Consider the following 27,664-nt stretch of genomic DNA (forward strand, 5'->3'; position numbering starts at 1 on the left):
TGCTTTTCAATCTTCTCCTTCATCAACTTCACTTTTCATTGTCTCTTTAAAAGAAATGTTTCTGTTTGTACAGAGCACTGTATTTTTGTTCAAATCTTAAGCAAATATTGGCTTGAAAGTGACAGCTAATTAATAGGCACCTCCACATAAGACACACAGTAGTCAAGTGTCATGTGAAGATAATTCACTGCCTTACTGCTTTTCCCCTCTTTAAGTTGCTGAATGCGCATCTGTCAGCTGAGCTGGCAAATTAAGTGCCTGTGACCAGACAGGCCTATGATCCCCGTGCTGGATGCCCTGGCAATATTTCTTCTCTTGCTCCCAGGAGCAGTCATGCAGAATTTCCATTTTCCAAAGTGCTTTTCCGAATTGCACAGGCATTCTTTTCAGCGTTACACTTTCTGTTCCTCCTGTAGCACCTCTCTCCATACCGTGAGCTCTGCTTCCCTCCTGTGCCTGTAACACTCATTTTCTTACAGAAAGACCTTATTCCCCAGCCAGCAGACTACAGCCAGCTCCCCTGCTAAAGAGACATCCAAGCAATGTCCCTGTCCTTTGATGAAGTACCCGAACCAGCTTGTTTCCCTAGCTCACTGCGCCCAGACATGGGTGACAGCTCGCTCACGGGTCCCCTTCTGGGTGGACATCCTCCCAGCCCTCTCGTGGGGAGCAGGGTGGGACCTCTCCTACCAACACAACTGCCATACCCTGGTGATCCGCCTGTTGCTTACATTAATCTTGGATTGTTTACACCATGTGCACTCACAGTACAAGTTTAAGATACATGGCAACCCTGCAGAAAATTTGTATTTAAGCCATTCGGTCTCTAATTGCAGCTCAGACCTTGAGCATTGCAATATGTCACTCACACAACTGTTTTCAAAGAACGGGGCGAGCCTTTGACTAACAATCCACTGTGCTGCTCTGCAAATAAGCAAAACCATTATTCATACGGAAAATATCAGGAAACTGACCCAGCCTCTTTTTTAAACTCGTGCACTCTCTTTGAGTTTCGCCCTATCAATGGCCTGAGAGGATCCAAATGCAAGAGATTGATAGCCTGTACATTCCTGTCACAATAGCTGCACTGCTGGAATTCACACAAGTGCCTGAAAACTGATGCCCAGGGTTGCTTGTCTGAGGTGTTAATGGATTAATGTCTGCCAGGGAGCTTTGCATCGTTTTCAAACACCACCCAAGTGGAGCAGTGCTTCCCTCTGGCTGGGGACAGGGACAGGGACAGGGACAGGGACAGAGATGGGCCCAACCTCTTGTGCCAAGCCTTCCCCATGCTGGAGAAGCCTGGGGCATCCCTCACTGCTTGGCTGCCTGGGATAAGAGCAGGCTTTCTAAGGTCTAAATTCTTAATTGTTAAGCATTTGGCTACTTAAGCAATTGTCTGCGTTTATTCAGTGACCATCCAGCAGGAACTACAGGAGAAATGTTGATTTAATGAATGGCATTGCATTTCTCAAAATGAAACCAGAGAGTTAAGCTTGCTACAGTTTATGTGGTGTTATCTCCTCAGCTGATTTTTCTGTATGAGTGACCGCAGGGTATTTAAGCGTCTTCCTCATTCACGTCCACTATTTGTGGCCTTTTCTTTTTCCTTTCGGGTGAGCTTTTAGATGCTCTAAGTCTTTCTTTGAATTTTTCATTTTGTTGAAAGGAAAAAAACCCATCTGGATATTTTAGAGTAGTTTCATATTTTCTTTCTGTTCCTATTGAAGTTTTGAAAATATTTTAGCCATGATTTTATTGTCTGTGTTACATGCAAGTTGGAAATAAGGAACAAGGCAATAAAAAGGCAGAAATTTACAAGCCCAGTTAATCAGAGAGGTCATAAAAATGGCAGGTACTTGGTTTTATACTTTTATTATCCCCCTAATGTCAGCCGGGCTATTTTACAATACCCACTTTGGACCAATATCTCACTGTTTTAAGCATTGTTCTAGTTTGTACTGGTGGCATCGGTCACGGAAAGGTGTAAATCTTTTCCTTGAGCATTTCTGTGTCTGAAATAAAACACAACTTGCATTTTTACATAGCCCAGAGTTGAGAGAGCTTTCTGGAGAGAGAGCTTTATTTGCAGCAACTCACACGGGCAGAGCTTGCTCTGAAACATGTGCGAGGGGGCATGCGCTCGCAGATCCGTGCGGGTGCCTGTACGTGCGTGCTGCGTGTTTCAGCCCTGACTCAGCAGCTCAAACCTACCTCTGCAGCCAGCAGAAGCACCAGCACATTCAGCACTCGGGCTGGCTTTGGGAGCTGCCCTCTGGAGCTGCCCATGGGCTTTGTCCACCGTCCTTTCACCTGGGGACTCTTCACATGTCTTGTAACGCTGCAGCAAATTGCATTGCAGGGCGATTTCCCCTTCTTTCACAGCAATCTGTGGGAAAATTGTACCTGTCCGTTCCCAACATCTGTCAGGAGCAGGAATAAGACATGAAAGGACCAGCAGAACTTGACAGGCACAGGTCCCTCTCTGCACTTCAGGGCAGTCCCATCGGCTGCTGACTCCTGCAGCAGACAAGCTGCACTGGCACCAGTTTTTAATGTAAGCCCTATCACAAGCCAGCAATGTGCTCCACCACTCTCTAAGGTTTATCTGCTGTGTTGTTGTTGTTGTTGGAGTTCACATAGGAAAAAGGAACAAGAAGAGCATGAGTCAAGTGGCCGCAGCGTTACAAAACTTTTCTGTTTTTCTGAAGATGTGGCACTGATGACATCCTGGAGCCTCAGTGATGCAAACGTTTCTGTGATTAAAAAAGGGCATTAGCAAACAGCCTGGCTGGGTACTCAGAAATGCCCTTTACAACATAAAAAATCAAGGAAACGGTACCTAAAACATGCACAGACACTTCCAGCTGGGTAACACCCACTGAAAACACACAGGACTCACATTTCTCTCACCTGAGAAAAGACATTTCTTTTTGCTAAGGTGCGTTGTGGATCACAGTAAGTACCCAAAGGGCTATGAAATTACCAGATACCATCCATCCATCTCACAAAGACCCTCTGTGCCTGTGGCTGTCCTGGTTTCCAAATGCACAAGTTTGTTTTACAACGAGGCGATCACTATCGTTGTGCAGTTGCAGGTAGTGAGATGCTCGTTTTCAATGCAGGCTGAATTTGGACTCCCTCCTTTTGTTGTCACTGATGCAACTGAGAAAACATGCTCAAAAGGTACAAAAGGACAAAAAAAAAAACACATGCCCAAATTGTCTGCTAGGAGCATACCTGCTTTTGGTTGACTTTGCAGGGGCAGATACATTTTGAGCAGTGAACTAGCCAAATGTGTGCCAAACTACCTTTGTATTGCTTTAAAGTCTTAATTAAAATGTTACATAGCACTAAGTCACCTTTCCTGAACTTCAATTTGCCTCAGAAATCATTAATTGGATACACACCACTGGGCGGTTATCTTGTTCTCGAGGGGTAACGATGAATTATTAGCTGAACTTATGTCAAAATAGCTTTTGGGGACCCAAGCGGGAAACGCTACATCCAGTGTTGAAAGACTGGAAGGGAAAAGAAGAAAGGATGTTGTCTTGTGCATTAAAAATATGAGATAAATGGCAACAACAACAAATAAATCCTCTTTTTACCTCCACTCTACCTTATATTTTTGTAAGGGAAGCGTTGAGTGAGTTGGGCTGATTTTACAGAATGGGGGCAAAATAGCCAAATACGCTGAGCATGGTAAATGGAGAGAAACGCTTCGTTTGCAGTCCACGTGGCATTAGGAAGACTGAGAGTGGCAAACTTGGGAAAGAGATGGGGAAGAAATGGAAGGGAAGGTAACATCCTTTATACATTAAATCAATGTCATAGATAAAAATCCTGTTACAAACTATGACTTCACTTACTGCTGAGTAGGGCTAAAGAAAAACTTAGGCTGGACAACAGCAATAGTGCTGGGACCCAATCACATACTCATTAAAACAGAAAGAAGTGCTTCTCCTGGCACTACAGAAGCAGCAACAGTGAGCACAGTGCTGAAAGTGGGGCAGGAATCACTCTGCAAAACCCATCATGTCCAACCAGATGCTCCCACTTCTCCCAGCGCTGCAGTATCCACACCACGTTTAAGCCGACCAAGCAGTGCCTACCCTGCTAAATTAAATTGTCAGCTCTTCGGGAACAGGTTTTGTCTGCTGATACTTTGGGCGTGAAGGAGATCTGGCCCTGGACTGGGAATGCTAGGCACTGCCGCAACATGGATGAATAACAATGGAAAGCAGCTCTATCGGTTACACACTGTTACTAATACTTGGAACTTGTGTAACCTTTCAATGGGAAAATCTTAAACACATGTACGAGCCTCACCTCTAATGCGTCTGTCTGGTAAGAATGATCGTCTATGGCTATGGCACCATACTAAAGAGTGCCTCCCCAAAATACCCTATCACTGCTGCCAAGCTCCTCTTTATCCTCTTGTAGGTGCAGTGTAGTGACTTTGCTCTTTCCCCCCCTGTTTTAAGCAGTGGGTGAACGTACACTGCCAATATTAAGCAACCAGTTCCAACTTAGCTAGCTCAGTCATTCGAGCATGTTAAATCTATTAACAAGCTGGTCATTAAATGAATTGCTGACCTATTTCTTCACTACTCTAGCTAAGAAACTACCTGATGACCTATGAAAATATCAATGGGATAAGAAAAATTATTAGCTGCACAAGCAGCGCAGCAGTTAGTCACTTTGGCAGCTTCCACCAGCCTGAAGAGAAATATTCACCATTGCCAGCTACCAGTAACTCGCCAGGATCTGGGTTTTGACACAGACTGATGTCTAGGGGAGACACCATGAAGCTGCTTACACAGGCAGCACTCATCTCCTCATCCTCAGCTTATTACTGGAAATGTTTTTGGCAATTAGGTGGTGCACGGCAGCCAGGAGTGGAGAGGAGGGCGGGAAGCCCACAGGTGCTGGAGCGGTGCTTGAAGAGCTACCTCCTCTCTCTTTTGCAATCCCTGCCTGCTTGACAGGCCCGGACGGCATTACATCACTTCCTAAAAACAATCAAACGGAGCCCATCTCCTGGAGAAATACAACTCAGAGGCACCGGGGCAGGAAACAGGAAATGTAAATGCTCCGCAGAAGCCCAGAGAGAGCCGCGGAGGCCGAGGCAGCATGCAGCCACCCGGCTGGGTCCCGCTGCTGAGCGCCCTGCTCCTCGCCCAGGAGGGCAACGGTGAGTGGCCAAGCAAACCTCACTTACTGTGGGGGCCCCGGGCATGCTGCTGGCAGGGCTGGCCCAGGGGTGACACCCACAGCTGCCCTCGGGGAGAGGGGACCTGCGGGAACTCGCTCGCTGCTGCCTGTGGCTGCGCCTCTTCCCAGTCGCGGCTTGCCCTTTTCTCTTCTCTTCTCCTCGGATGTAAGCCTGCACAGTGGATCTTACATTGAGGTGTGCAGGGAACTGGTGTCTCTGTTCCGGCTCACCAGGTGTTTGGGGTCTAATTTTAATCGTTTCTTGTACCTTGTTAACCCCACACCCATGCTATCAGCCATATGCTATGTCATAGCAAAGCTCAAGACCCAGCTCGCCCTCCACCCAAAAGCCAGCTGCTGATTTCCGCGGTGCTGATGACCCGAAACCTGCTCAATGAAAGAAAACACAGTTCTGGAGACAAATATTTGGAAATCTGTCTTGCTGAGCCTTCGGCACCCGGGATCTAGGTGTTTTGAAGGGAAGGACCACGAGGTGGGACAGCTGCTTATGACCGAGTGCTGGAGGCACTTGCTACAGCCCCCTGCAGAGGGTGGGTTGTGCCGCTTGCCCTTCATCGTGCCGGGACTGCCTGATGCAGGCGGCTGCTTGGGGAAAACCCTGCCTTGGTGGGGCTGACATGCCCCCCTGGCGTCATGCAAATCCCTGCCCAAGTGCCTCGATAGGGACAGAAGCACGTCACAGCTGCTGGGAGGGAAGGGAGAGCCCTCCGCGCAGCAGGGAGAGGCACTGCCGCTCGCCGCTACCACTGAGCTTCTATGGAAACTTGAAAAGGCACTGGGGAAATAGGTGGTGGCACTGTGCTGCTGTTGTTGTTTTTTTCCTGAAAACCAGCACTATTCCAGGCTGTAAAACCAGGCTGCAGGCTCCAGGCATGCTGCGGAGCTTATCGCGGTTAGCAATCGTGCTTAGCTGTAAGAATGAGTTAGGCGAGCTGTTACGGCATGGTTTGGTCTTGCCTGTGCTAATGCAGCCCTGCTGTGCTACGGGCGTGCTAGGGAAATGCGTTCCAAGCTTTGCACGTGCCTCCTGATCAAAGTGACCGGGAGAAGAAAAATCCTGTCACGAACGGAGCAAAATGGAGGTGCCAGAGAAGCAGAGAGGCAAGACCCCCGCCGTGCAGTGTGAAGAGGAGAAGGGGAGCTGCCAGAAATCACTTGCGCAATGCGTTGAGGTCAGACTTGTGCTTCCATCACCTCCATGTGCTGGGGGCTGCCTGAGCCACGGCCCCCCAAGGGCTGCCATTCCCTGCACAAAGTGCAGCTGGGCAGGAGCCTGGCCGGTGTCAGCCCCTGCTGCCTGAGCAAGCCCTGTGCTGCTGGAGAAAGGTGATGGAGAAGAGGGGGGATCCCTGCTCTCCCCACCACAAAGGTGTGCAAGCAGCCCCGGAACACAACCGAGGCTGGTGCTGAGGGCAGTTTTTCACTTGGTCTTCTGGGGAAACTGAACTGGAGGGGTTAAAATTTCTACTGAGATTCCTATAGGCTGCAGGTGGGCCAGGAGCACCTTTGCTGTGGCTGGCCTCCCAGGTGCATCCTTCTTGCTGACTGCTTTTGCTTACAGATCAACAGGACAGGAGCTTTAGGGGAGCTTTCTTCTTTTCTCCTCCAGTCCCAGACACTGTTGCCTCCCTCAGAGCAGTGTGCTGGGAAAGGGGGCAGAAGCTCTGGGATCGCCACGGTCTCACCTCTGCTGTCTAGAAAGAGCTTTGAAAAACATAGGTGATAGGAGTAAGATTAGATCTAGCAGCAGATCTAAAGGCAGATGGAAGCCTTTATAAACCGTGTTCCCATACCTTGCTGGAGCCTTGTAAAATCCTCACCTCGCCATTTGGATTATGATGAACAGACGGTTTTGTCCCAGCTGCACTGCAATTACTCTGGGGCGGCAGCTCTGTGAGTGTGCCTGAGGTCCCAGCACTGGCACTGGGTGGAAGGGACTCTGGGGTTTGCACAACACCTACACTGGTGTGTGCCGAGCCTAGAAGCAAATATTGAGGCTCTTCCTATAGCTTCTAACACAGAGCAAGACAAGAAGAAAGGAGGATTTGCTATATATTCTCTCTTTCCAAAGTGCAGCCCCCTAAAAGCAGATGAGAACCCTTTCTGACAAACAAATCTTTGTTTTTATTTCCTCCTCCTCCTCCTTTCCAACCAGACACACTAACCTCTACTGCATTTATTTAAGTGCTTCAGGGGCATTTCAGAAAATCTCCCTTTTACGTCAGCAAGATTTTATGCTAAATTTCAGTCAGTGACTCCTGCCTGTTGTCCCTCAAGAGACCTCTATGACTGCAGCTGAGCCTTCAGAGCTGCTGAACTTTTAATTTTGGGGTACTGCTGAGAGTAGGGAACACTGAGAGGTTTGCACCATGAGTTTCTGGATGTGGTGGAGTTGCACAGGTGCCACTGATGTGGAGCTGGAACGGCACAGGATCAAACAGAAGGAAAAAAAAGAAACATGACTCTGTATGGAAAACGTTTAGCTCTCAGGTGACAGATGAGGCTGCAGGCTCACAGTCTGGCTCTAAACGCAGGACCACATCTGCTGTTTAAAAAGCACTTGGGGCGGAATGGGCACGCAGCAAGGAGAAAGCCATTTCCTTGGCCAAGAAGTGCACCCCAAACCCTCTCTCCCCGCTCGGGGTAATACCCAGACAGCACTCCCTAACACCCCTCTGTAACAGGATCCTCTCTGCGGATGAGCCGCCCCAAGACGCTGGCTCAGCCCGTCGGGCGGCGCGTGGGCCCGGCAGCCAGCCCGCGGGGCCTGCAGCAGCACGCGGCCCGGGCAGGCCCCAGCCGACCGCGGCGGGCACGGCACCTCCACCATGGGCGCCGCTGGCGGGGCGAGAGGCAGGGGTGTGCCAGGCAGCCGCCGAGGCGAGCCCCAGGGCGGAGAGGAGCCGTAGGAGTGTGTGTGGTGCGCGGCAGGGCCGGGAGGAGGCACATTGGCCTGCTCTGCGTGGCCTCGGAGGCTTGGCTTCTTCTGTCGCCTTCTCCCGAGCCTTCTGCTCGGCACGTAGGAGCTGTTGTGCAAGCTGAAAAGCTCCCTTCGGAGACTCCGTCTGAGTTCAGTGCGAGCCCAGGAGGGAGGCCAGGGCCTTGCCAGCAGAACGCGGCGTGCTGACTGCGTGCCATTTGCCTATGCCTCCCATCCAGCCGAAGCCAGAAACCTGTTTGCCTGCTTGCTGCATCCAGCAGCTCCTATCACCTCCTTGGAGTGCCGCAACACAAACCGCAGGGGAAGAAGGGCAGCTACAGCAGAAATGCTGCTTGTTTGTTTGTTTGTTTGTTTGCTGCACAGCTGCTGATCCCGGCCTGCAAAGCCACTCAGGATGTTCAGCCCCCTTTACTTCCCTTGAAAGGCAGGCTTGGAGGCACCTGCAAAACCCATCAGTCACTCGAGTGTATTTTTTAAGGAGAAAATTCTGAACAATGCCTCATACCACGATACCTGCATAGAGGGACAGAGCCCTTTTGTCATTCATACCAACTGTAGTGGAACCTTTTTTGAGCCACTGCTGCTGCTTGCTCAAGCATTCGGGCCCCCTGGTGCCCAGATCCTCTTGGTGGTGGGAACACCTTGGCTTCTTGCTTCAGTCAGGTGCTCACGCAATGCCCAGCTCCCCATCAGGATGGGGCCCAGCCACATGCCAGCCCCTCATCCTTCTTACAAGGGCAAAAAGTGGTGATGTGGGCTGGGAAAAAGCTGTGTTGTGCCCTCATCAGCTTCCTTCAAGATGACGTGCAGAAGGCACTGGGTGCGTGTGTCAGAACCTGGCCAAAAGCACAAGGCTGAGCCCAGCAAGAAGTGCTCTGCAAAATCGAGGAGGTATCTACATGGAGATCAGCAGATCTGTCTCTCTCCGAGCATGGAGAAAGTGCTTGAATAACATCCCACAAACTCTCCAGCTTTCAGGCACTCTCTGACCATGCTCCAAACCTTGCAACATCCACCTTTCATTCACCTCACTGGGATGTGCCAAGACAGCAGGTGAAACACGGGATATTGGAGCAATATCTTTGCAAGAGCCTTGTGCAATTGTCTGCCCGGCTGCTGAAAGACACATTCAAATCTCTCAAAGAAAAGGCCTTAGTAAGAGGAAATACTGCCCAAAGAAGAGATGGTGTTTTGGCCCTGGAATTATGTAAAGCGAACAAAATTACGAGGCAACAAGGTCACTCCTTGTGATTTGCCACTTTCTTTGTCTGGAGACTAGAAAAGATAGTTCTATTTCACACAGAGATAACAGATTTGAAATCTGCTTTACAGCTCAAAAACAGGCAAATAAAAAGTAACAGAGACATTGGAAACGTCTCTCTTGGAAATCAAACACAATGTGCGCTGTAGCTGAAAGCCTAGTACTGCATTTAATGAGATGTGACCGCTTGCTTTTGCTTTAGAGTCACATCATGCTTCAGACATTTGGAAAATCCATTTTATCTCTAATAGTGAATGGAAAATAAACTATTTCCCCCACACCCTTTGTGCTATTTTTAGCACTGGGCTTGTCATTGCAAACATATCAAATAAGGCAGCTGACAGGTTTCAAGGAGGATGGCTAGAGGAGAAAGAGGAAGCAAGGTCACAGGAATGGTCCTGTGGCACTGCGGTGCAAATATATATGGCCAAAAAATAATAATGGAGAGGTGCTTTCCCTCCCATCCTCTTTGCTGGGATTAATGAGAGCCAGCAGCTCACGCGAGCAGGTTGAGGAGCACACACGTAAGGGGTCACTGCCTGTAAAGGCACTGAAATACTAGGCAGGGAAGAAAGTGACAGACATTACTGACGTGAAGCATTTTGCCATTGAAGAGCTAACATTTTTGTTGTCTTACTGCAGTGGAAGAGGCTGGTGACCTTTGCAGTATCAAATATTTTATTAAAGTATTAGGCATTATTTACTGGGTATTAAAATTATTTATGAAGCATTAACATTCTTTCCTAGCTTTCAGGAGAGGGTGAAACAATCAGGTGCCTGTGTGATAAGCGTGGCACAAAGATCCAGATAAATCACTGCTGCCACACTCGAAGCATTGCATTCATTTGAAATTGGGGTTCGTGTCTTGTGAGATGCTCACCTCCTTCCTGAGGCAGACCTGGGTGGCGAGGAGGTGCTGCAGAGTGGGTTAAGCAAGAGATAGCGCTCTCACCCCAGTTTTCCTCTCTTGCTCGGTGTCCCTGGGAAGGACGGATTCCTGTCCTTCTGATTCCTCATTTGTAAAATGGAGATGATAACTGCTCATCTCTCAGGGCCATTATGAAGATTAATGTGTTTACTAAAGCATTTAAAATGCTAAGTACTTTCAGATCCAGTCCTGTGAGATTTGAAATGCCAGCGCTGAGGTGCTGAAAACCTGAAGCTCTTGCTAGCTCGAGTGGAAACCGCGGCTGCCCAGCGCCTGACGAGAGCAGGGAGCACCATGTCGCTGCAGAAGTCATGCTGTCCTGTCCTGTGTTACGGCATAAATGCTGTGCCACAGCGGCGCCCTGTCTGAAAGGGCAGGTGACATAAAAAGTCACCAGTTCACTTCAAGCAGTTAATTTGCATTTGGAAACCTGTAGGTGTAATTTATTGAGGGACTGATTCCCACGCCCCTGGCTACCACAGGGTTTTTGGCAATAGCATGGAATCCAGCACAGGCCGCAATTTACTGTGCTGCCATCAAGCTTTAAATCCCACGACCGTCAACATGGACTTTTAATCGGCATCAAAAAGTCTTGTTTCAGTATCAACAATACAGCCAATTTTGGCCAATTGCCTTGCAAAATGTACGCTAAATGAAATCAAAACCTGGATCCAGATTCAAAACCTGCAACCTTCACAGTTATGACAAAGAAGCAGCGTTGTGTCTTTACCACTGTGAACTGCGTGTGCAGCTGGTACCGTCCCTGTGCTGCTACCTCCTCCAGCCAATGCAGAAGTGAAAGTCAGCAGCGCCCGCAGGCTTTGTGCTTCCTTTTAGACCCGTTCCTCCTTGCTGCACGGCCAGACAGGGTTAAAGAATTGGAGGAGGGCACAACAGGGTGAAATGAGTGAGCTGGAGGGGCTGGTGAGCCTGGGAGCAGGGTCTCCCCAGGCACAGGCTGAGCGTGGAGAGGGACAGCATGCTTGGCAGGGCAGCAGAAGGCTTTTAGGAGAGCACAAGAGCTGATGTCAGCCTGCAGGGCAAACACGGCAGCTGTGGGCAGGCAGACCACAGGGGCTGACATGTCCCTGTGTAAGGCAGCTAAAGAGCCCTGCCACAGTAAGGTTTTGTGACAAACTCCACGTGTAATTTGGCATCTGGTGGCCCAGACTTCACGCATGTGTGTGTGTGCATTTGCTAATTGTCTTTTTTTTAAGACATCAAGTGAAAAACGAATACTAAAGCTGCATGCTTTGACTCTCTGATAGCACCAGTAAAACCCACACAATGTTAAGCTGTCCTCCTATGTTTGGCAGGCTCCGAAAACAGCGAGGATGGTTCTGGCTATGGATCACCAACATTACCCACCGCCACAGTGATACCTTCTCCTGCTGTGACTCCTATGTCCTATACAACCGTGGGCAGCACCCAGCCAGTCCTGGTCTCTACAAGGCCTACTGAAGGCAGCTCTGAAGCGGAAAGCGTTCCAACCACTGAACTGCATGACAAGAGCAATAACGAGAGCCTAGAGACGGAGGAGCCATCTGTCTTGGTGTACGCTGTCCCCGCTGTGCTGCTGGCCCTGCTGATTTTTCTGGTTATAGCTTTTATAGTAGTCCATAAAAGGAAAAAGTCTAAGCAAGGTAAATTTCTCTTCTCCTGCATCAGGAGGATATCTTTAGCACATGCTCAACATCATTCACAAAATGCTATTTCAAGGACCGGGATGCCCCATTTAGGGTGCTCATCTCTGGTTTTAGCTCCATGTCTCCCAAGCAGAAAAGGAGCGAGGAGACTCACACAGCAGTCCCTCAGCGAGAGCTGGTGCTGCTGCCCTGGCTCCTCGCAGTTCCCATATGGATGAGGGATGTGGCTGTGCCATGCTGTCCTTGTGCTTGGTAACCCCATGCAAGGTGACTTTAGTGCTCACCCTACAGGGTGAGGCTGCAATAGAACATGAGTTTTTGCGGGCCGAGGCTTTTCAGTCACTTCAAGAACCCCTGGAGGGGAAATTGCTTGTCTTCCTGTCCACTGTGGCACTGACATCCACTCAACCCCTGGCAGGCTGAGCTCACGGCGAGCTTCATTTAGTGTGCTGAGGATTAAACATAACGGGCTGCTCTGGAAATGGCAGGCAAGCAGGGCGGGATGTGCTGCCTGTCATCTAGAAGTGGATGGTTACGCCCTGTGAAAACAGAACCTGTTTGAAGTGACCCTAGTGCAGGATTTGCCCATAATATAGAGAGTGTATATACAAACAGCATAACTGTGAACAGCAACTTTTGTTTTCTTTTCCAGATGAGCTGGGAAGTGAAAACGTAAAAAGGTAAAGTTTATATCTTTTTTTTTTTTTTTTTTTTTTTTTTTAATTTCTCTAACTCTAACAGGCTTGCTGTTTTTTGCCCCCTGCACTGTCTGGTTTCATTTAAGCACGCACCAAACACTGCTAAATTTTCCCCTAATCGTTGCAGTGAACACCCTCTAGAGGTGGCTAACGTGCAACTTCGGGGTGTATCTTTCAGGCAACAGGCAGAGGAGAGGCAGCGGGATGGGGCGGGCGAGAGCTGCCCCACGGGGACCCATGCAGCATCTGCCCCTGGCCCCACCAGCCACCACGAGATATGGCCATGCCACGAGCAGAGGTCGGTCCCTGGGCTCACCACAGCCTCTTGCTGTTCAGAATAAGCTTCGTGTCCAGCTTCCCCATCTTTCAAGGCTGCCCTATGTGAGGCAGCTGCCCTGGAAGTAATCCTCTGGCTGCTGCAGGAACCTGCTGAGATCTGCGCAGCTCTTCTCCCAGTGAAACTTCTATTGAGCTCCTATTACTATTGAGCTCCTATAACTTCTACAGAGCTCCATCTTGCCGATAATCAACATAATGATATTAAATTAGTTTTGGGGGGGTGCTAAAAACAATTTTTCTACCATGTGACTACAGGAATGATTGGTAAAGAGAAGAATAAATGGTGATATTCAAATACATACAGAGTTTGGATAGCTATGACGATGCCTTTTTAAGTGTCTAGGCTGGGGCAGCTTTCCAGAGCGGCCACAAATGCCTGGAATTATGAGGGAATCATGCACAACTACTGCCTTAAATGTTTTCTGATTTAAGCCTTTGTGTAATGTCTTTTTCTCAAGTCCTATTTTTGAAGAAGACACCCCCTCTGTTATGGAGATAGAAATGGAAGAGCTTGATAAGTGGATGAACAGCATGAACAAAAATGGTACACGGTAACCCCTCTACTCCATCATCCCTCTCTTTCTAGCTGACGTAGATCCCACGCGTAGAAAACCAATGTAAGGCATTTTGTATTTGTGTCACTGATTTTCCTAAAACATTTTTAGTTGTGTTCTTTACTCTTTACTACAGAAATAGCAGCACGAATGTCAGGGGTAGGATTGTTCAGAGGAGTATTTTAGTTTGTGTGGGAGCTTATTTTTAACATATGAGGGAATATCATAAATGTTTTGAGTTTCCAGTAGGCACTTGTTAAAAACAAGTATAGCTGTGAACAGAATTTATATTTTTAAATGCACATTTTAATGCTGGATCCTAGTTTCTATGAGGAATCCAGTCCTTTCAGTCTTGAGAGTTTCTACAGTTCTGTGGTTCGCATTGTGCTGTTGTAGAAGAAACAAGTATTTACTCGTAGCTCAGACCACTGTTTACATAAAATCACTGCCAAGATCTTATCACTGCCCCCCTCCTCTTCTTGTTTCCTTTCCCTGACTTGCCATCTCTGCTGCATGAAGCACAAGCTGCTCTTTGCTGCTGATCCCTGACTACATCCTCCCCACTGAGTCTGCCAGCACTTGGTACCCGCTGTGCCTACCACCAGAAGCATCTTCAACTCCCTCTTAGCTATTTCTTTTTCAAGCATCTTCTATTTTTCCCTAGTTTTCTCCCAGCTGAGAATCTCTGATCTGCATCCTCTTTCAAGGTTCTCCTACCCAAGCACAGGTCTTCTGTGTGAATTAGCTGGGGCGAATTAGCTGGGACCTGATCACGAACTGATATGTAACAAGCCATGCTAACAGCTTCTCACTGACTTGGAAATGCTGAAACCTCATTTTTAAATTCCTGGTCCCTTGCCTTCCATTCAAACAGCCCATCTGTCTGACCTCCTAGAGATGTTTTGGTTTTTAGGACATAAAACCCTTTGGAGCATCTCTTCCCATTAGCAAAACTCTCCAGATGACGGGGTTTTGACCTTCTCGGTCTATAATCTCCAGCTGAAAACAAGTTCTAAGGGTCAGTCATGAAATTAAGGCATCAAGTACAATACGTAGGGAAACACTGAGTTTTTAATTTCTGTGGACAGAAGGGAGCAAACATTTTGCAGTATGTTTTTTTCAGTAATGTTCCCTAAACCTCACCCCTAAATTCGGCACTGGGTGATGAAGCATAGGTGCAGCTGTAAGCTGTGGAGGGCTAACAAATGATCCTCCCAAGGTAGCTCGTGGGAAACAGTCCTCAAAGGTAGTGTGCTTGCCTATGTGTACACAAACAACTGAAACGTATCTAACAGAGAAGTTACCACAGTACCTATCAAAGGGAAGGAGGATTTCAAACACAAAATATTTACACTGCTTGGAACATGCAGATTTTAATAGATAAAACGATGCAGAAGAGCAGGTTTATGTACTAGAGTGGCTGCACAAAAAAAGTTTGATGTGATTTTGAAATAAAGCAGAGTAACTGCCAAGAGTAACTATCACCTTGTTTCTCATCCTGTTTCAGCTGATTGTGAATGTTTGCCTACTGTAAGAGAAGAAGAAAAAGAATCAATGGCCAACCCGAGGTACTTTTAATTCATTATGTTATTTGAAGAAACATGATCAATGTCAGTCATTCCAAAATAGTCTCATTTTTTTATATACATAATTATAAAAGACTGGTTCTGGGGCCTATTTAGGTTTTAAAGTTCTTGTGTATGAGGACTGATTCCAACTCAAATGTTTTGATACTCCTTTAATTTTAAGCCAGTCACTGCCCATAAATCACACCCCTAACTAGCCTTGCAGTGGCAAACCAGTGTGAGACAGATGACCACATTGCACAGACAGAGTTTTCCTCACCGGTCAGCCTTTAATCACAGCTTCCTGAAGCATTAACACCAGCACCCAGAGCAGCTTCCCGAAGGATTTTCCCAGCACTGCCCCGCAGCCAGCTCAGGGGCCAGGAGGGATGCAGAACAGCCATCCAGACAGCTTGTCAGCTTGCAAGCAGCTGGGGAGTAAGAGGCTTTTGGGGCACAATGACATCCTCAGCCAAGTTCCTTCCCAGAACAGAAACAGTCATTTTGAGAAAAAACACCATAGACTACCAACTTCAGCAGGCATTTTAAATACAGTCCTCATTAAAGTGGTTCTGTGCTCTACTGCCATTAACCCCATCAAGCGGTGGGGATTTAGCTCCCAGCTGGCTACAAGTGCCTTTGGGCTATGTGTTCCCATGGGTGCCCCACTTGTAAGATGGAGATATCACCACTTTGAAGCACTGCATCCAGGCATAAGCCTTGACTCCTAATGGCAGCCCTGTTCAGATCAGGGTGTTTCAGTCTGAGTGAAGGTACACATCAGTAAAAACTTATTTTCTTATAGCTGGTGTCCTAGGACCAGCTGTGATGCCTCTGAAGGGTAGGAAGGCGAACAAGGCCATGTAGGAAGATGAGATTTCTCTTGCCAACATTCAGAACTGCTCAGACAAAGGACATTATCTGAATACAAAGGGCAAGATTATTACTGGAAGACTGCTTACTTTAGGAAAATTTGTTCTCAAATTACGTTACAAAAAGAGTTAAGATTTTATTTTTGAGAGTTCAGTACGGGAAACATCTCAGTGCCTCACTGAACACAAGTGGCTGAGTGTTATTTTCCTCCTTCATACAAGTTGCTGGAGGGTTCAATTAAGACTTAAATGCTTTCAGCTATGAACTAGTTTAGATAAGGTAGCATTTCAAGATAGCATTTTGAAAACATCTGAGGCAAACTGTCACAATAATGGCATTTCCAGAATGAAAGTTTTTCCAAAACTACTTTGCAGAGTAAGTGACTTCTTAATATAAAATTTTAAAAAGGTTTTAAGAAAAGACCAATATGGTGCTGAAATACTGGTAAGTTAATGCTTTATCTTAAAACTACTTTTTCAAAGTTCACTTTACACAAAATGTTGGAATGTGCTTCATTTCAAAGTGGAAGTATATTTGAAATGGTGCCATTTTCTGGCAAACAAATTGGTGCCCGTTCATTTCTGTGATCAAACCTTGTCAAACCAAAGAGGACTTTTTCCCCAACCAAGCTCTTCACTGAGTACTGAAAAGAAATACATGCCAATAAACATGTTTCAGCACCAATTTTGAGAAAAACAAGAAGTGAAAAAGTATGAAGCAAGTGAAAAGAAAGCTGTTATTCTGGCTAAAACTCTTACAGGCATCAAAGCTATGGAGCTGTGCATCAGAGGCAAGGTGCAACAGCCATAGCTCCCTCAGAGGTGGTGCTCATCTGCCCTGCACACAAGCTCACTAAATAAAACATCTGTGTATACAGATACGTTTTGCATGTATATGATCTTTTATAAATATATATCAATGTCTTGCACGTGAAACCTAGTGCTAAAATCCCAACCAGGATTCCTGTGCACACAGGAACAGGACAGCGGGTGAGGTGAAGGGGAGGGCACACGACAAATCTCTTCTCTGGGGAACTTTTTCCTCCCCCAGCAAGGAGAGGCACAGCGCCCGCCCCCGTAGGGTGCTGAGATTGGCAGAGCAAGGCACCCCCTGCGTGCCCTCCTGCTTTTTCTGTCCAGAAAAGAGGTGGGTCTTTCCTACAGAGGGATTGTCTGGGTGGAGAACAAATCATTACAGGAAGAAATCCTCTCTGCCCAGCCTGCACCTCAGCTTAGGAAAATCATAAAAAGCCATGAAAAATATTAAGATTGTGTCCCTTTAAACTTCAGCAGTGGCTTTTAACCCTGCTGTTAGTGCTGATGGAAATCCATCCAGCTGATAACAGAAGTTGCATTTTTCATGTCTGTGTGAACTAAACATGAAGAAAGTGCTAGGGAACAAGCTATCTAGGCAGAAATCAGAGGGGCAAAAAGAACATTAATCTATTATGAGTCTAGGTTTAATATATATATATATATATATGTAAGAAAACCATGTAAAATGTTATCCTCAGGCGTGGGAAGAGGGGATTTTATTCCTCAGTCCTTGTCTAGGACCAGGAGAAAGCTCGTGCTGGATAGCCTCCAGCCAAAATAAAAGTGGGATCATCCCTTGCTCACAGGCTGTAGTACCACAGATGGGCTCACCTGGTGTGCTGCATGGCTGACATTGGTTTTCTGTTCACACCTTCTCATGGGTTGAACAGACACTACTGCATATTTTTTTCTGCTGAGAGACAAGCAAACAAGCAGCCTGACACCGGTGTTTCTTTCTCTTCCATGTACACCCAGTGATGGTGAATCATGAAGTCACGGCAGCAGAGAACTGCTTAAAGGGAAGCAGCACACGAGCTGACAGACCCCAGATCCCAGATGAACTGGATTTAAACATGATTCATCTCAAAAGGCTGGAGGAGCAAATGCTTTTGTTGTGCCCTGCTACTTACAATCTTCAGAGAAGAAACATCAAGAGGAAAAAAAAAAGAAAAAAGTGCTATAGTAGGACTAGGAGGTCGACTTAAATTCCTTCCGTAGTGACCAGTCAAGAGAAACATTTTCCCCACCCCAAAAAAGAGCTGTCCATGTTTCTGCGTCGCTCTCCTTCTCTGCATAGTGCAACAGCTAAGATCATGTATGTGCTGAATTCGGTGGGCTGTTTATTCATTCTTTTTGATTTAAACAGCACCCACAATTCTGGATTGCACTGGTTTAGTGTGTTTGAATCAGACTGTTGAGCTCATATTGATGTGATGTTTACTTTCAATTTGTTTTTTGGTAATGGTGCACTGATTTGCACAGGACTTCTGCTTAGGGCAGTGAAAGACTAGGACTAACAGACAGCTGTGAGGACAGACAGCAGCTGAAGCTCTCCCAAAGGATTTGCCAGGAGGCAGCCTACAACCCAGCAAGGGCACAATCCTCCTAGCAAGCATTTTGTTTTTCAAATTAAAGACACCATAGAAATTAAAAATATTATTTCAATATTGCCTTTGAGTTAACCCACTCCACAGCCCAACACTGTGCTAGATCTCACCACCCAGCACTTCTTCCTGCGCAGCACTGCTCACCAACAGCAACCTGCTTCAGGCACACTCAGCTTGAAAATGCTTCTCCTCATCAAAATGGGCTGGGAGACTCAACAATTCAGTGCTCACACCAAACACACCTGGTAGATAAGCATGCATTATTCCTAACCACTTGGCCAAGGACTTCTGCTGCAAGAATATTACAGCTTCAGGTTTTGAAGACTGAGCTTGGAATATCTGAAAGACATAGGAAGGCTTCTCAACATGCCTGCTCTCCTTCAGTGACACTGGAAAGTCAGACTCCTGAGATACCTCAAGTTGGGAGCACAAACTCTGTATTACTCCCGTGGATTTTGGGTGGCATGTCTTACTGATGTGGTTTAAGTATGCAGCATACAAAACTGGATATGTCTGTGCAAAGCTTCCCCTCCACTGTATTGAAAACTTGCATCTCATGGTACCTTAGATCCTTCCATATCACATCCTACCTGTCCTCATATTCGATTTAAACAAGAAACTTCCTGCTCCACAGCTGTTCATTCTGCTCAGTTTTCTTTTGCTTGCAAGTATTTCATTAATATATGTTCGTGCCTAGCTTGGTTAAAGAGAGCAAATGAACAAAACCCCCAGAGCCCTAGGATGACAATTAATGCTCACTACCATCTGACAGATACAGAGGAGGGGTCAACGTTGTGACTAATTGAGAATGTGTCAAACAGCAAAGTGTTTACAGCTAACCATTTTCCTGAATGTATTCATCACTGAATATGAATTGACTAGTAATTTCCTCAAAGAGTAAATATTTCCTCATTGTTCCAAGACAATTTATTGCACATACTGGATTTAATATGGGTGATGCTAAATTAATTTTCCTTGCTTGGATGATTTTTTAACTTTGAAAAAATGTTGTAAGAGATAAATGTAAAACATTTTTTTCAAACATTTTCACAAGTTCCTGACAGGAAAATCACTCTCTAGAACACTGATTTACAATAATACAATCACAGGGGAAAAGGGGGAAGACAAATTAAGGCAAGTAAAAAAAAATGGAAGCAGATATTTTCCAGGAGCAGCTTTGTTAGCACTTTCTTCCCAACGGAACTAAGTTGCTATGCTAAGGCTTCCTACAGCTTGCAAAGCAATAATCAGAAGATGTTCAGAAGAATGTTTTTTGTAGTTTTTCATGAGGAAAAACATGTGCTTTGAGACCATTATTCTTTACTGGTTGTGTGTCTGGCATGCAGTCTTTTGCAACAGCAGCATCCCATGGCACCTCTAGCCCTACTCCAGCCCACACCACCCCCTATCCAGCAGGTGCTGCCTTCTCCAAGAAGCCAGCTGAAGCCCAGCTCAGACAAAGAACCAGGGCCTGTACTTCTTCCTGTGGTGTTCTTTTCATTGACTTAAAAAAACTTACCAACCCCATTCTGTGGAGTAACAAAACCATGACATGATGATCCTTCACCCTGTCCTAGCCATGGATGTAGGACAGTGAATAATGAACCACAGTGCATGGAGACAGTACTTGAAAACAGACTGTCAGGCATATATCCTGTTGGTTTTGACTTACTATTAATCCCCAAGTGGTCAGAATGCTGCACAGTTTCAAGTAATTTTCTTTGACATTTGGTTTCCCTGAAAGATTTAAGTAAAACTGGAGGGAACACATTTTCTGTCAACTTATGTTAATAAGCATTAACCCTTACTCTGAAGATCATCATCAGCAATTTCTACCTCAAGCTTTAAAATCATTTTTGCCCAGAATTGATCTTGAGGTGAGAGCTCAATAAAAAATATGCCATTTACCCTTTCTAAAAATTCGCATCAGGACATGTCTTTCCTTCTTCCAGAACTTTCTAACCATTTCAAAGTGAAAAATAAGGGCTTGGACACTTCTGTAGCCAATTCTGGATACAAGTTACCTGCCATTTTTAAAGGCAGCAGATCTAATCTAAAAGTTGCTGAGTTACTACTGAAAAGTTAAGACTTCATTAAATCCTGCCCTCCTGATGCAAAAGAGACCAGGAGTTGAATAATCTGTATTGCAGGATAGTCATGGATACTTCTAATAGGTCCCTCAGTACTCTGCAAATATGATTTTTAGTATTTCTATTTTCCCTTAACAGAGACTTCTATGGCTTTTCTGTTCTTTCCCTCTGATCTCCTAGTGTTAACAACAGACTCCTCTGGAGACTGATGTGATAACCCCACTGCCTCTCCAGGCTGCCCATTTCACCCCTCTAGTATCTCTTTTATTTTCATTTCTATGTAGACTTCAGCATTTTCTAAGGCCATCCCTCAGCATCCATTCAGGTTACAGCCAAGCATCTCCGCAGACCCCAGCAGTTATGGATGAAGCTTCAGCATGGTCACAGCCCTGATTCCTCTCTTCCTCACTCCCATCCAATAATCCCCTCTCCTGATACTAACCTGCCAATTGCACTTCAATCAAGTCTGTTTTATACTTTTTTTTTTTTTTATCTGTTCCTGCTCATTTTCTTTCACATACACTGGTGATCTCTATATTAATCTTTTAGGTGGACTAAATTACAGGGGATTTAGACCATTTTGGTCCTACACTGGTACAGCCAAAGGGTTAAAATACTCTAGTTTACATGTACTAACATTATACCTTCTGTTTGTTTTAATTTTTCCCTAAATGATTCACACAGTCAGGCCCCCTAGCCTACAAAACAAAGAACAGAACAACCAGGCAGCAGGTAGTATTGTAGTGGATTATTTTAATATTGCCATGGATAATACAGGCTATGCCTCTGCTGTTACATCCTAATCATCTTGCCTGGTCTAAACCAATCCATCCCACCATTTATTTTTATTTTTTTTTTTTTTTTTGCCATCAACCAATAGCTCAAGTTACTTTTCCTCTGTAGAAACTAAGGAAAAACACACAAATAGGAAGTCACTTGCACTACGTTCAGCAAATGTGATGATCCCTGAAGAACTGTTACCTCTTCCCTTATTTTATTCAAGCACTTGAGCAGTTGTTACCAACATTTCTCAGGACAATTAGATATCTAATTTAGAGTAAGCAATTTTTGTTCTATAGAAAACAGAAGGCTACAGACCCAAAAGAAGACTTATTTGAGAACCATATAGATAAGAAGGAGGGTAATTGAGAACTAGCATCCTCCTAGATGCGATGAAATCAATACCTTAAGGAAGGTTTTCAACAACATAGAAATAACACCTCCATAAAAATACAAATACAGAGTTACTGGTATCACCAGCAGTTAATAGCACAACAGTCCTGCACTCAAACACATAACCTTCCATTAATGCCACAAAAAGAAGGTTGCTTTTGGTTTCTAGGTAGTCATAAGTCACGCATTCCCAGGTATCTACTGATTTATGAGATCAAAAGAGTTAATATTTTTCAGTGCTAAAACCAATGGAAGGCTATGAAAAGCTATTGTTTACTTTTTGTGTATGAAATTGCTGTATGTGCAATTGTTTTGTCAAAGAGCTGTTTCAAATGATTTTGTGATGTAAATATTTCAAAGTCATAATATCACTTAGATGTATTTAAAAGTATCAGATTTAAACCAACTTTTTCTAATAAAGGTTTATAGTAGTTTTTAGTGCCTACTGTTTCTCTTTTTACCTATAACCCCACTAATCCACTCATGTCAGTAAGTGCTAGTTTTCTAGTTGATGACTTGGAGATTATTCAGTTCATGAAAGCAGATGTACAGAGACATGTAGTATATCAATATGTTATTCTGATCATTAAATTAAAATATAGGCAAGAAGTTAATCTCTCCAAATTACAGAAGTGCTTTGAATTAATTTATTAAAAAAAAAAAAAAAAGAGCTGCTTTGAATTCCTATGTATTTCTGTTGGACTATTCCAGATTGTCTTAGTAATAGTTAAATTTTTGCTCCAGAGAAATTGGTGAAGACCCACCACAGCCTTGCCATGTGTGGCCATAGTTGTCTTTTAATTATGAACTGCTTCTGAGGTTATTCCAGTTAAGCACCAAAATGAGAGTCTCCAAGTTGACAAAGCTGCTGAAATAAATTTAGATACAGATTTAGAAGAGACTAACAAAGCAGTAAATTGCTTTTCACTTCCATCAGTCACATAACAGAAAGTTTCATCAGAGGGGAGCAAAACAGCCTAGGGGTGTCAAAGCTCAAGCCACTGGGCCTCCTCAATACCTTTACCACATTTGTCAACATTGACATGAAATGACTACTACCTAACGTAGCACTTATCAAGAGCAGTCTCCACAGGATGTCATTTGCCTAGCACCACAGAAGGTCAACAGACACAGCTTTTGTATTTGATACAAGTGTTTACAGCTTCATGTAAAGCCACTACTTTGGCTCTGATCAGCCCAACACCGTGTTACCTTATAGCCACAGGCACCAGCACCCCACTGCTGGTTTCCTCTGTAGGAGCCCTCAAGTGATCAGCCTCTCTTTTCTCTTCATGCTTACCCCAAGTCACCAAGCACGAGGAGCCAGAAACACAAAATTGCAACACTACTCCTTAAGTCTGCAGTTTAAGAAGCCAATACTAAAGTAAATCACAGGACACCTTTGCTCCCAGTGAGACCCAACACACGCCCAAGGCTAAATTAAGCTACTGCCAAGGGCTGATATATAAATACTGCCAGTGCAGGTGGCTGCTATTTCGCTCAGGTGAAGGGCAGTTTGAAGGCAGGCTTTGATGTCAATAAAGATAAAGCCTTGATTAGGCATCTGGCATCTAACAAAAACAAACAACAAAAAAAAAAAAGCAGGAAAATATGTCGTTAAGCATTTTTCATCACGTTAAGTGTCCTGACACTGCCCATGACTGGTACTACTGCTCTGAAGAGCACAACCTCCTACATTAATTCTAGTTTCCATGGGTGTATAGCAAAAAATATTCCTCTTTGGTTCCTGTAGTTGTTATAAAGCATCAGATTTAATTATCTGGCTACAAACTTAAGGCAATTACTTAGAAATTCATGTTTATTCTGTAAATTTTATACAAGTTTTTCTTATGCAACATGATTTTAAAAGGGGACTATTTTTACTGTAACAATTCAAATGAAGTTTTTCCTAGTGCATGCCAAAGCTGAGCTCTGCAGCCAGTTTGATGAAATTCTTTTTAATCCTCAGTGTGTTACGCACATGGATGGACTGCTGAATTTTACTATATAGAAAAATAAAATGAAGGAAGTGAGTGCTTTGTTTTCTGTTGATATAGATAAACTTTTAGGAACTATAGTTACAGATTTCAGAAATAAGCAAAAGGATGACAGATTTCTTAAATAAATATGCAATTCAGCATTTTTCCAAAGAAATTCAATTACTTCCCTGAAAGCAGAACAACATAAAGCACTAACTCTGTGTGTGCAATATGCACTCTGAAAGGAAAGCAGAGCTGAAACTAAAACTCAGATCCAAATTATATGGAACGGATTTGAATTTCATGGCACAGACCTCCCCTGTGCTCAGAGACTCAGCCCTGAATATCAAGTGCACGTGGCAATCAGCAGTGCTTAAAATCCAAGTGACAGCAGGAGAAAATGAACCAAGTTTGACACCTTCCTCTCCACTGGAAAGCAAAAGTTGGGAAGTATGTGGTCTTTCATCTTTGCATTAGACCAGGTCATGTTCAGCTTTATGGCAGCAGTGGGACGACACCACAAGAAATATTGGATTACCCTTTAATTTGAATGGATGAAGTCTTAGCCCTGTCAAGGTCAGCGTGACTGCTGCCAACTGTTCAAGAGCCTCTATTTTTGCTTTAGCAATGATTCAACAGGAAGGACTGAAGCCTTTGGTAGGCTATCTGCAACACAACTTCCCCCTGTGCTAGGTGTGGTGGCAGGCTGGGTTTGGGAGGTTCCTGCTTCCTTGGCCACTTGTTCTCAGGCTGGCCTCAGCGTGCCAGACCCCAGAAACACCAAGACACCGTACAGTGCCTCGCTGCAGGAAGAAAGGAGCAGTGAGCTGGCTGTGCTTTGGAGAAAACCTTCTGAGAAGGGGTTATTTCTGCTCTGGCTTTCACTGAGGCTGGTGTCACACTCAGGGTGGCAGGAGGCTACCGCACTTGGTGCTCCATATTCTGCAGTCGCATGGGGGAAAGCCCACCCGGCATTTCTGAAGCTGGTGCCAAGTCAGAGGGCAAAACCAGGGAATACCTGACTTTTCTAAAGAGACCCCAAGCACAACCTGAGATTTCAAAGCATTGCTTTTTTTTTTTATGACTACTCGTCAATTCTAGAGTGAAAAGCCAAGCCCCGGTGCTTGTTTATACCCTTTCAGAAGGACTCCCTGGGCAGACAAGGCTGTAAAAGGATGGCTTTTTTACTGGCAGTGGCAGTAACAACCCCCCAGCAGGCCACACCCTGTCTAGCAGCAGTAGCTAGGGAGCACCAGGATTTCGCAAGTAGCATCACTAACACGGCCACTGAAGGGGTTCTTCCTGGGAGCCTGGGCTGCAGCCCTGCTGGGGTGCACCTGGCTGCATACTAAGCCGGAGTGTGCTGCTCGTTTTCTCAACACCAGCCCCCCCAAATTCTGCAGCTAAAGCAGGCACACTTGCAGTGCCTGCAGCAGCAGAGACTGGTACGAACTCTTCTTCAGCTCTGCCAATGGTTTTCAGTTTTGCATCACTTAGGCATGCTCCAGGGAGGCCTGATAAGCATAATGCTGAACAAGCCTGCAAAGTCTGAGAACCATCGCTCTTACGGCTCTCAGCACTATTAATATTCATGCAGCTGATCTAGCGTTATAACCCCAGTCATCTTTTCTACAAATAATGTGGGTCCTGAGGTTTGCTGCTGAATTAGGGTAAGTTTTATGGCATGGTAGCCTTCCGAGTAACGCTGAGGATGATAATTGAGGGGGCTTTCTGGCTGAGGGATTTTAGTCTGTTTAGTTGTTTCCTAGCACTGCTTCTGCTAAGGGGTAATTCTTGCAAAATAACGTGGGTAGGCTCATTGCTTTGCTTAATAGAAACAGTGAAGAAGCTGACCTGACCAGAGCTGCAGAAGATATATAACGTTATCTCGCTTTTTTTCAAGCTTATTACAAGGTTCAAGCCCATTATACTAGCTAAGCTACAATAAAGATTTGACCCATGAGTGCCAGAAGGGAATTCATCCTTATTCCCTTTCCTGATTACATAAATCTGAATGACAAGCTATTTAATCTCGGTAACAGTTAACAGTCTCTGATTACAACAGTTAATATTACCCAAAGGAATAGCAGCTACTAGTCCGAAAGCTGTGGTAACACCTTGCTAATGAGAACCATATTTAAGAATACTTTGGCTAACAGTTGGATTTCCATAAACTTTTTTTTTTCCTATTACATTTTTCTTTTATAATGACAGCATCAGTAAGAGGGTCCATATATATATATATATATATATATATGAATCCTGCAAATATCTGAAAACTGCTTTGGACTGCCTCTGAACATACATACTGGAACTGTCTTCAGCTTTCTCTCTCAGGCAGTGGTGCCTGCTTCTCACTTGTAATAAGCAACTGTTTTCAGGCTGATTTCTTTAATTAAACCTTTTAAAGCACTTTCTGTTGCTAGATATAGCCTGAACAGAACAAAAGCACCATCTCAGAAAGTGTTGGTGATACCCAGAATAACCCTTAAAGCACTAAGGAATTAAAAATTTTCTACTTTCTTTTTCCATTCCCCCTCCTTTATTTTTTTTTTTTTTGTTTTTATAGTTTAAGACTATTTTTCCTGCCTGATACTTGGAGATCTTTTCTCTTGTGGAAAAGGCTTTATGCTACACAGTTAACTTTTATATCTCAGGAACATAATAGTCTGAAGGGATCACTCATCATAGCAATTGTCAGGGCTGTCATATCTCCTCTCTTCAGGGATTCCTTTACAGGAAATAAAAGAGAGTATTTGACACAAATTTCAGATATAATTTTGTATTATATATAAAATTTAATTATATATATACATTTGTATATAATTATATATAAAAACTGGGGTCTTCTCCAGGATCCTATTTAGCTTTCTACAATATTGTCTTCTGGAAAATTTCATGTTGCCTGCCAACAGCAGAAGTATACTATGAAGAAAGAACCAGCCCACAGCAGTCAGCCTGGTTCCTGAGGTAGCATCTCTTTTTTCTGGATTTGAAAAGCAAGTTGGGTAATTTTCCCTGTGAAGCTGGGCTTTCAGACACAAATACTTTTGATATGTAGTGCTTCCCATGTGCTAGATGTTTCTATTTCTCACTGCTTTTGGATTTAACATGATGCAAGTTTATCTGATGAGGAAAGGAAATTTCTAAAGGAACCCGAAGAGCATAGAGCTCCATTTCAAACCTGCCATGCAGAATTCATTCTTCATTGTATAATTTAACAGCTGCCTATTGAGTAATTGTTCATTTATTGAAAAATCTTCCCAAAGAGCACTGATTAAGAATAAAATGTTGAACTTTACTACCTTTGCATTGTTCCCAGGGACCTGGATTGCTGAGATCAGAACCACAGCTGAACAAGAAATGGTAGAAGCATGCCTGTCTAACCAAAATTATTATTTGGAATTGCACCATTAAGAGATAGCAAGATTATTCCTTTTTCACAAGGCTTGCCAAAATCTATATTCTTAATTTACAATCTATATAGCTATCAGATTGTATTATACAAACCCATGTCACAGCTATGTCTTAATTTGTTAGTAAACAGCCTAGTTCTCTACAAGGTGCTGTCTCTCTCTCTCTCTCCCTCTCTCATATAAATATCATTACTGAAATATAAATAGTTAAATTAAAGTCTGCTTATGATGGGGCACACCTACAGAAACTTGGTTATATTTTACTTAGTCACAGGAGAGTTTCATTTGCATAGACATGGGAGAAGGAAGAATGTACCGTCACGTAAAAGACAACAACGCAGGGAAAAATTGACTAACCAAAAAGCATGCAAATTAATTGAAATCAAGTTCTAAGCTTATATTCACTTGCTAGTAATTTTGATTGTGAAATGCAATCTCAGAAAAGCCTCGAAGCCTGGAATTTGATGAGATACTGTTACCACTCTGTGGTAGTGCTGATAGCCTAATTCAGACAAATTGAGAGTTGTCCCTATCTGGTATGCTT

The 27,664-nt window shown here is 44.6% G+C and overlaps 1 protein-coding gene across 1 annotated transcript in view; it reads left to right on the forward strand.

Moving 5' to 3' along the window:
- The first annotated feature begins 5,133 nt into the window (after window positions 1-5,133).
- The window catches only part of TMEM154 (transmembrane protein 154), a 49,986-nt gene continuing 27,455 nt past the window's right edge, over window positions 5,134-27,664 (forward strand). The window contains exons 1-5 of the mRNA XM_032186247.1: window positions 5,134-5,194; window positions 11,661-12,008; window positions 12,664-12,691; window positions 13,507-13,592; window positions 15,110-15,170. Coding sequence (XP_032042138.1) covers window positions 5,134-5,194; window positions 11,661-12,008; window positions 12,664-12,691; window positions 13,507-13,592; window positions 15,110-15,170 — 584 coding nt within the window. The remainder of the gene's footprint in view (window positions 5,195-11,660; window positions 12,009-12,663; window positions 12,692-13,506; window positions 13,593-15,109; window positions 15,171-27,664) is intronic.

Source organism: Aythya fuligula, chromosome 4 (genome assembly GCF_009819795.1).
Source record: "Aythya fuligula isolate bAytFul2 chromosome 4, bAytFul2.pri, whole genome shotgun sequence".
Taxonomy (NCBI): Eukaryota; Metazoa; Chordata; class Aves; order Anseriformes; family Anatidae; genus Aythya; species Aythya fuligula.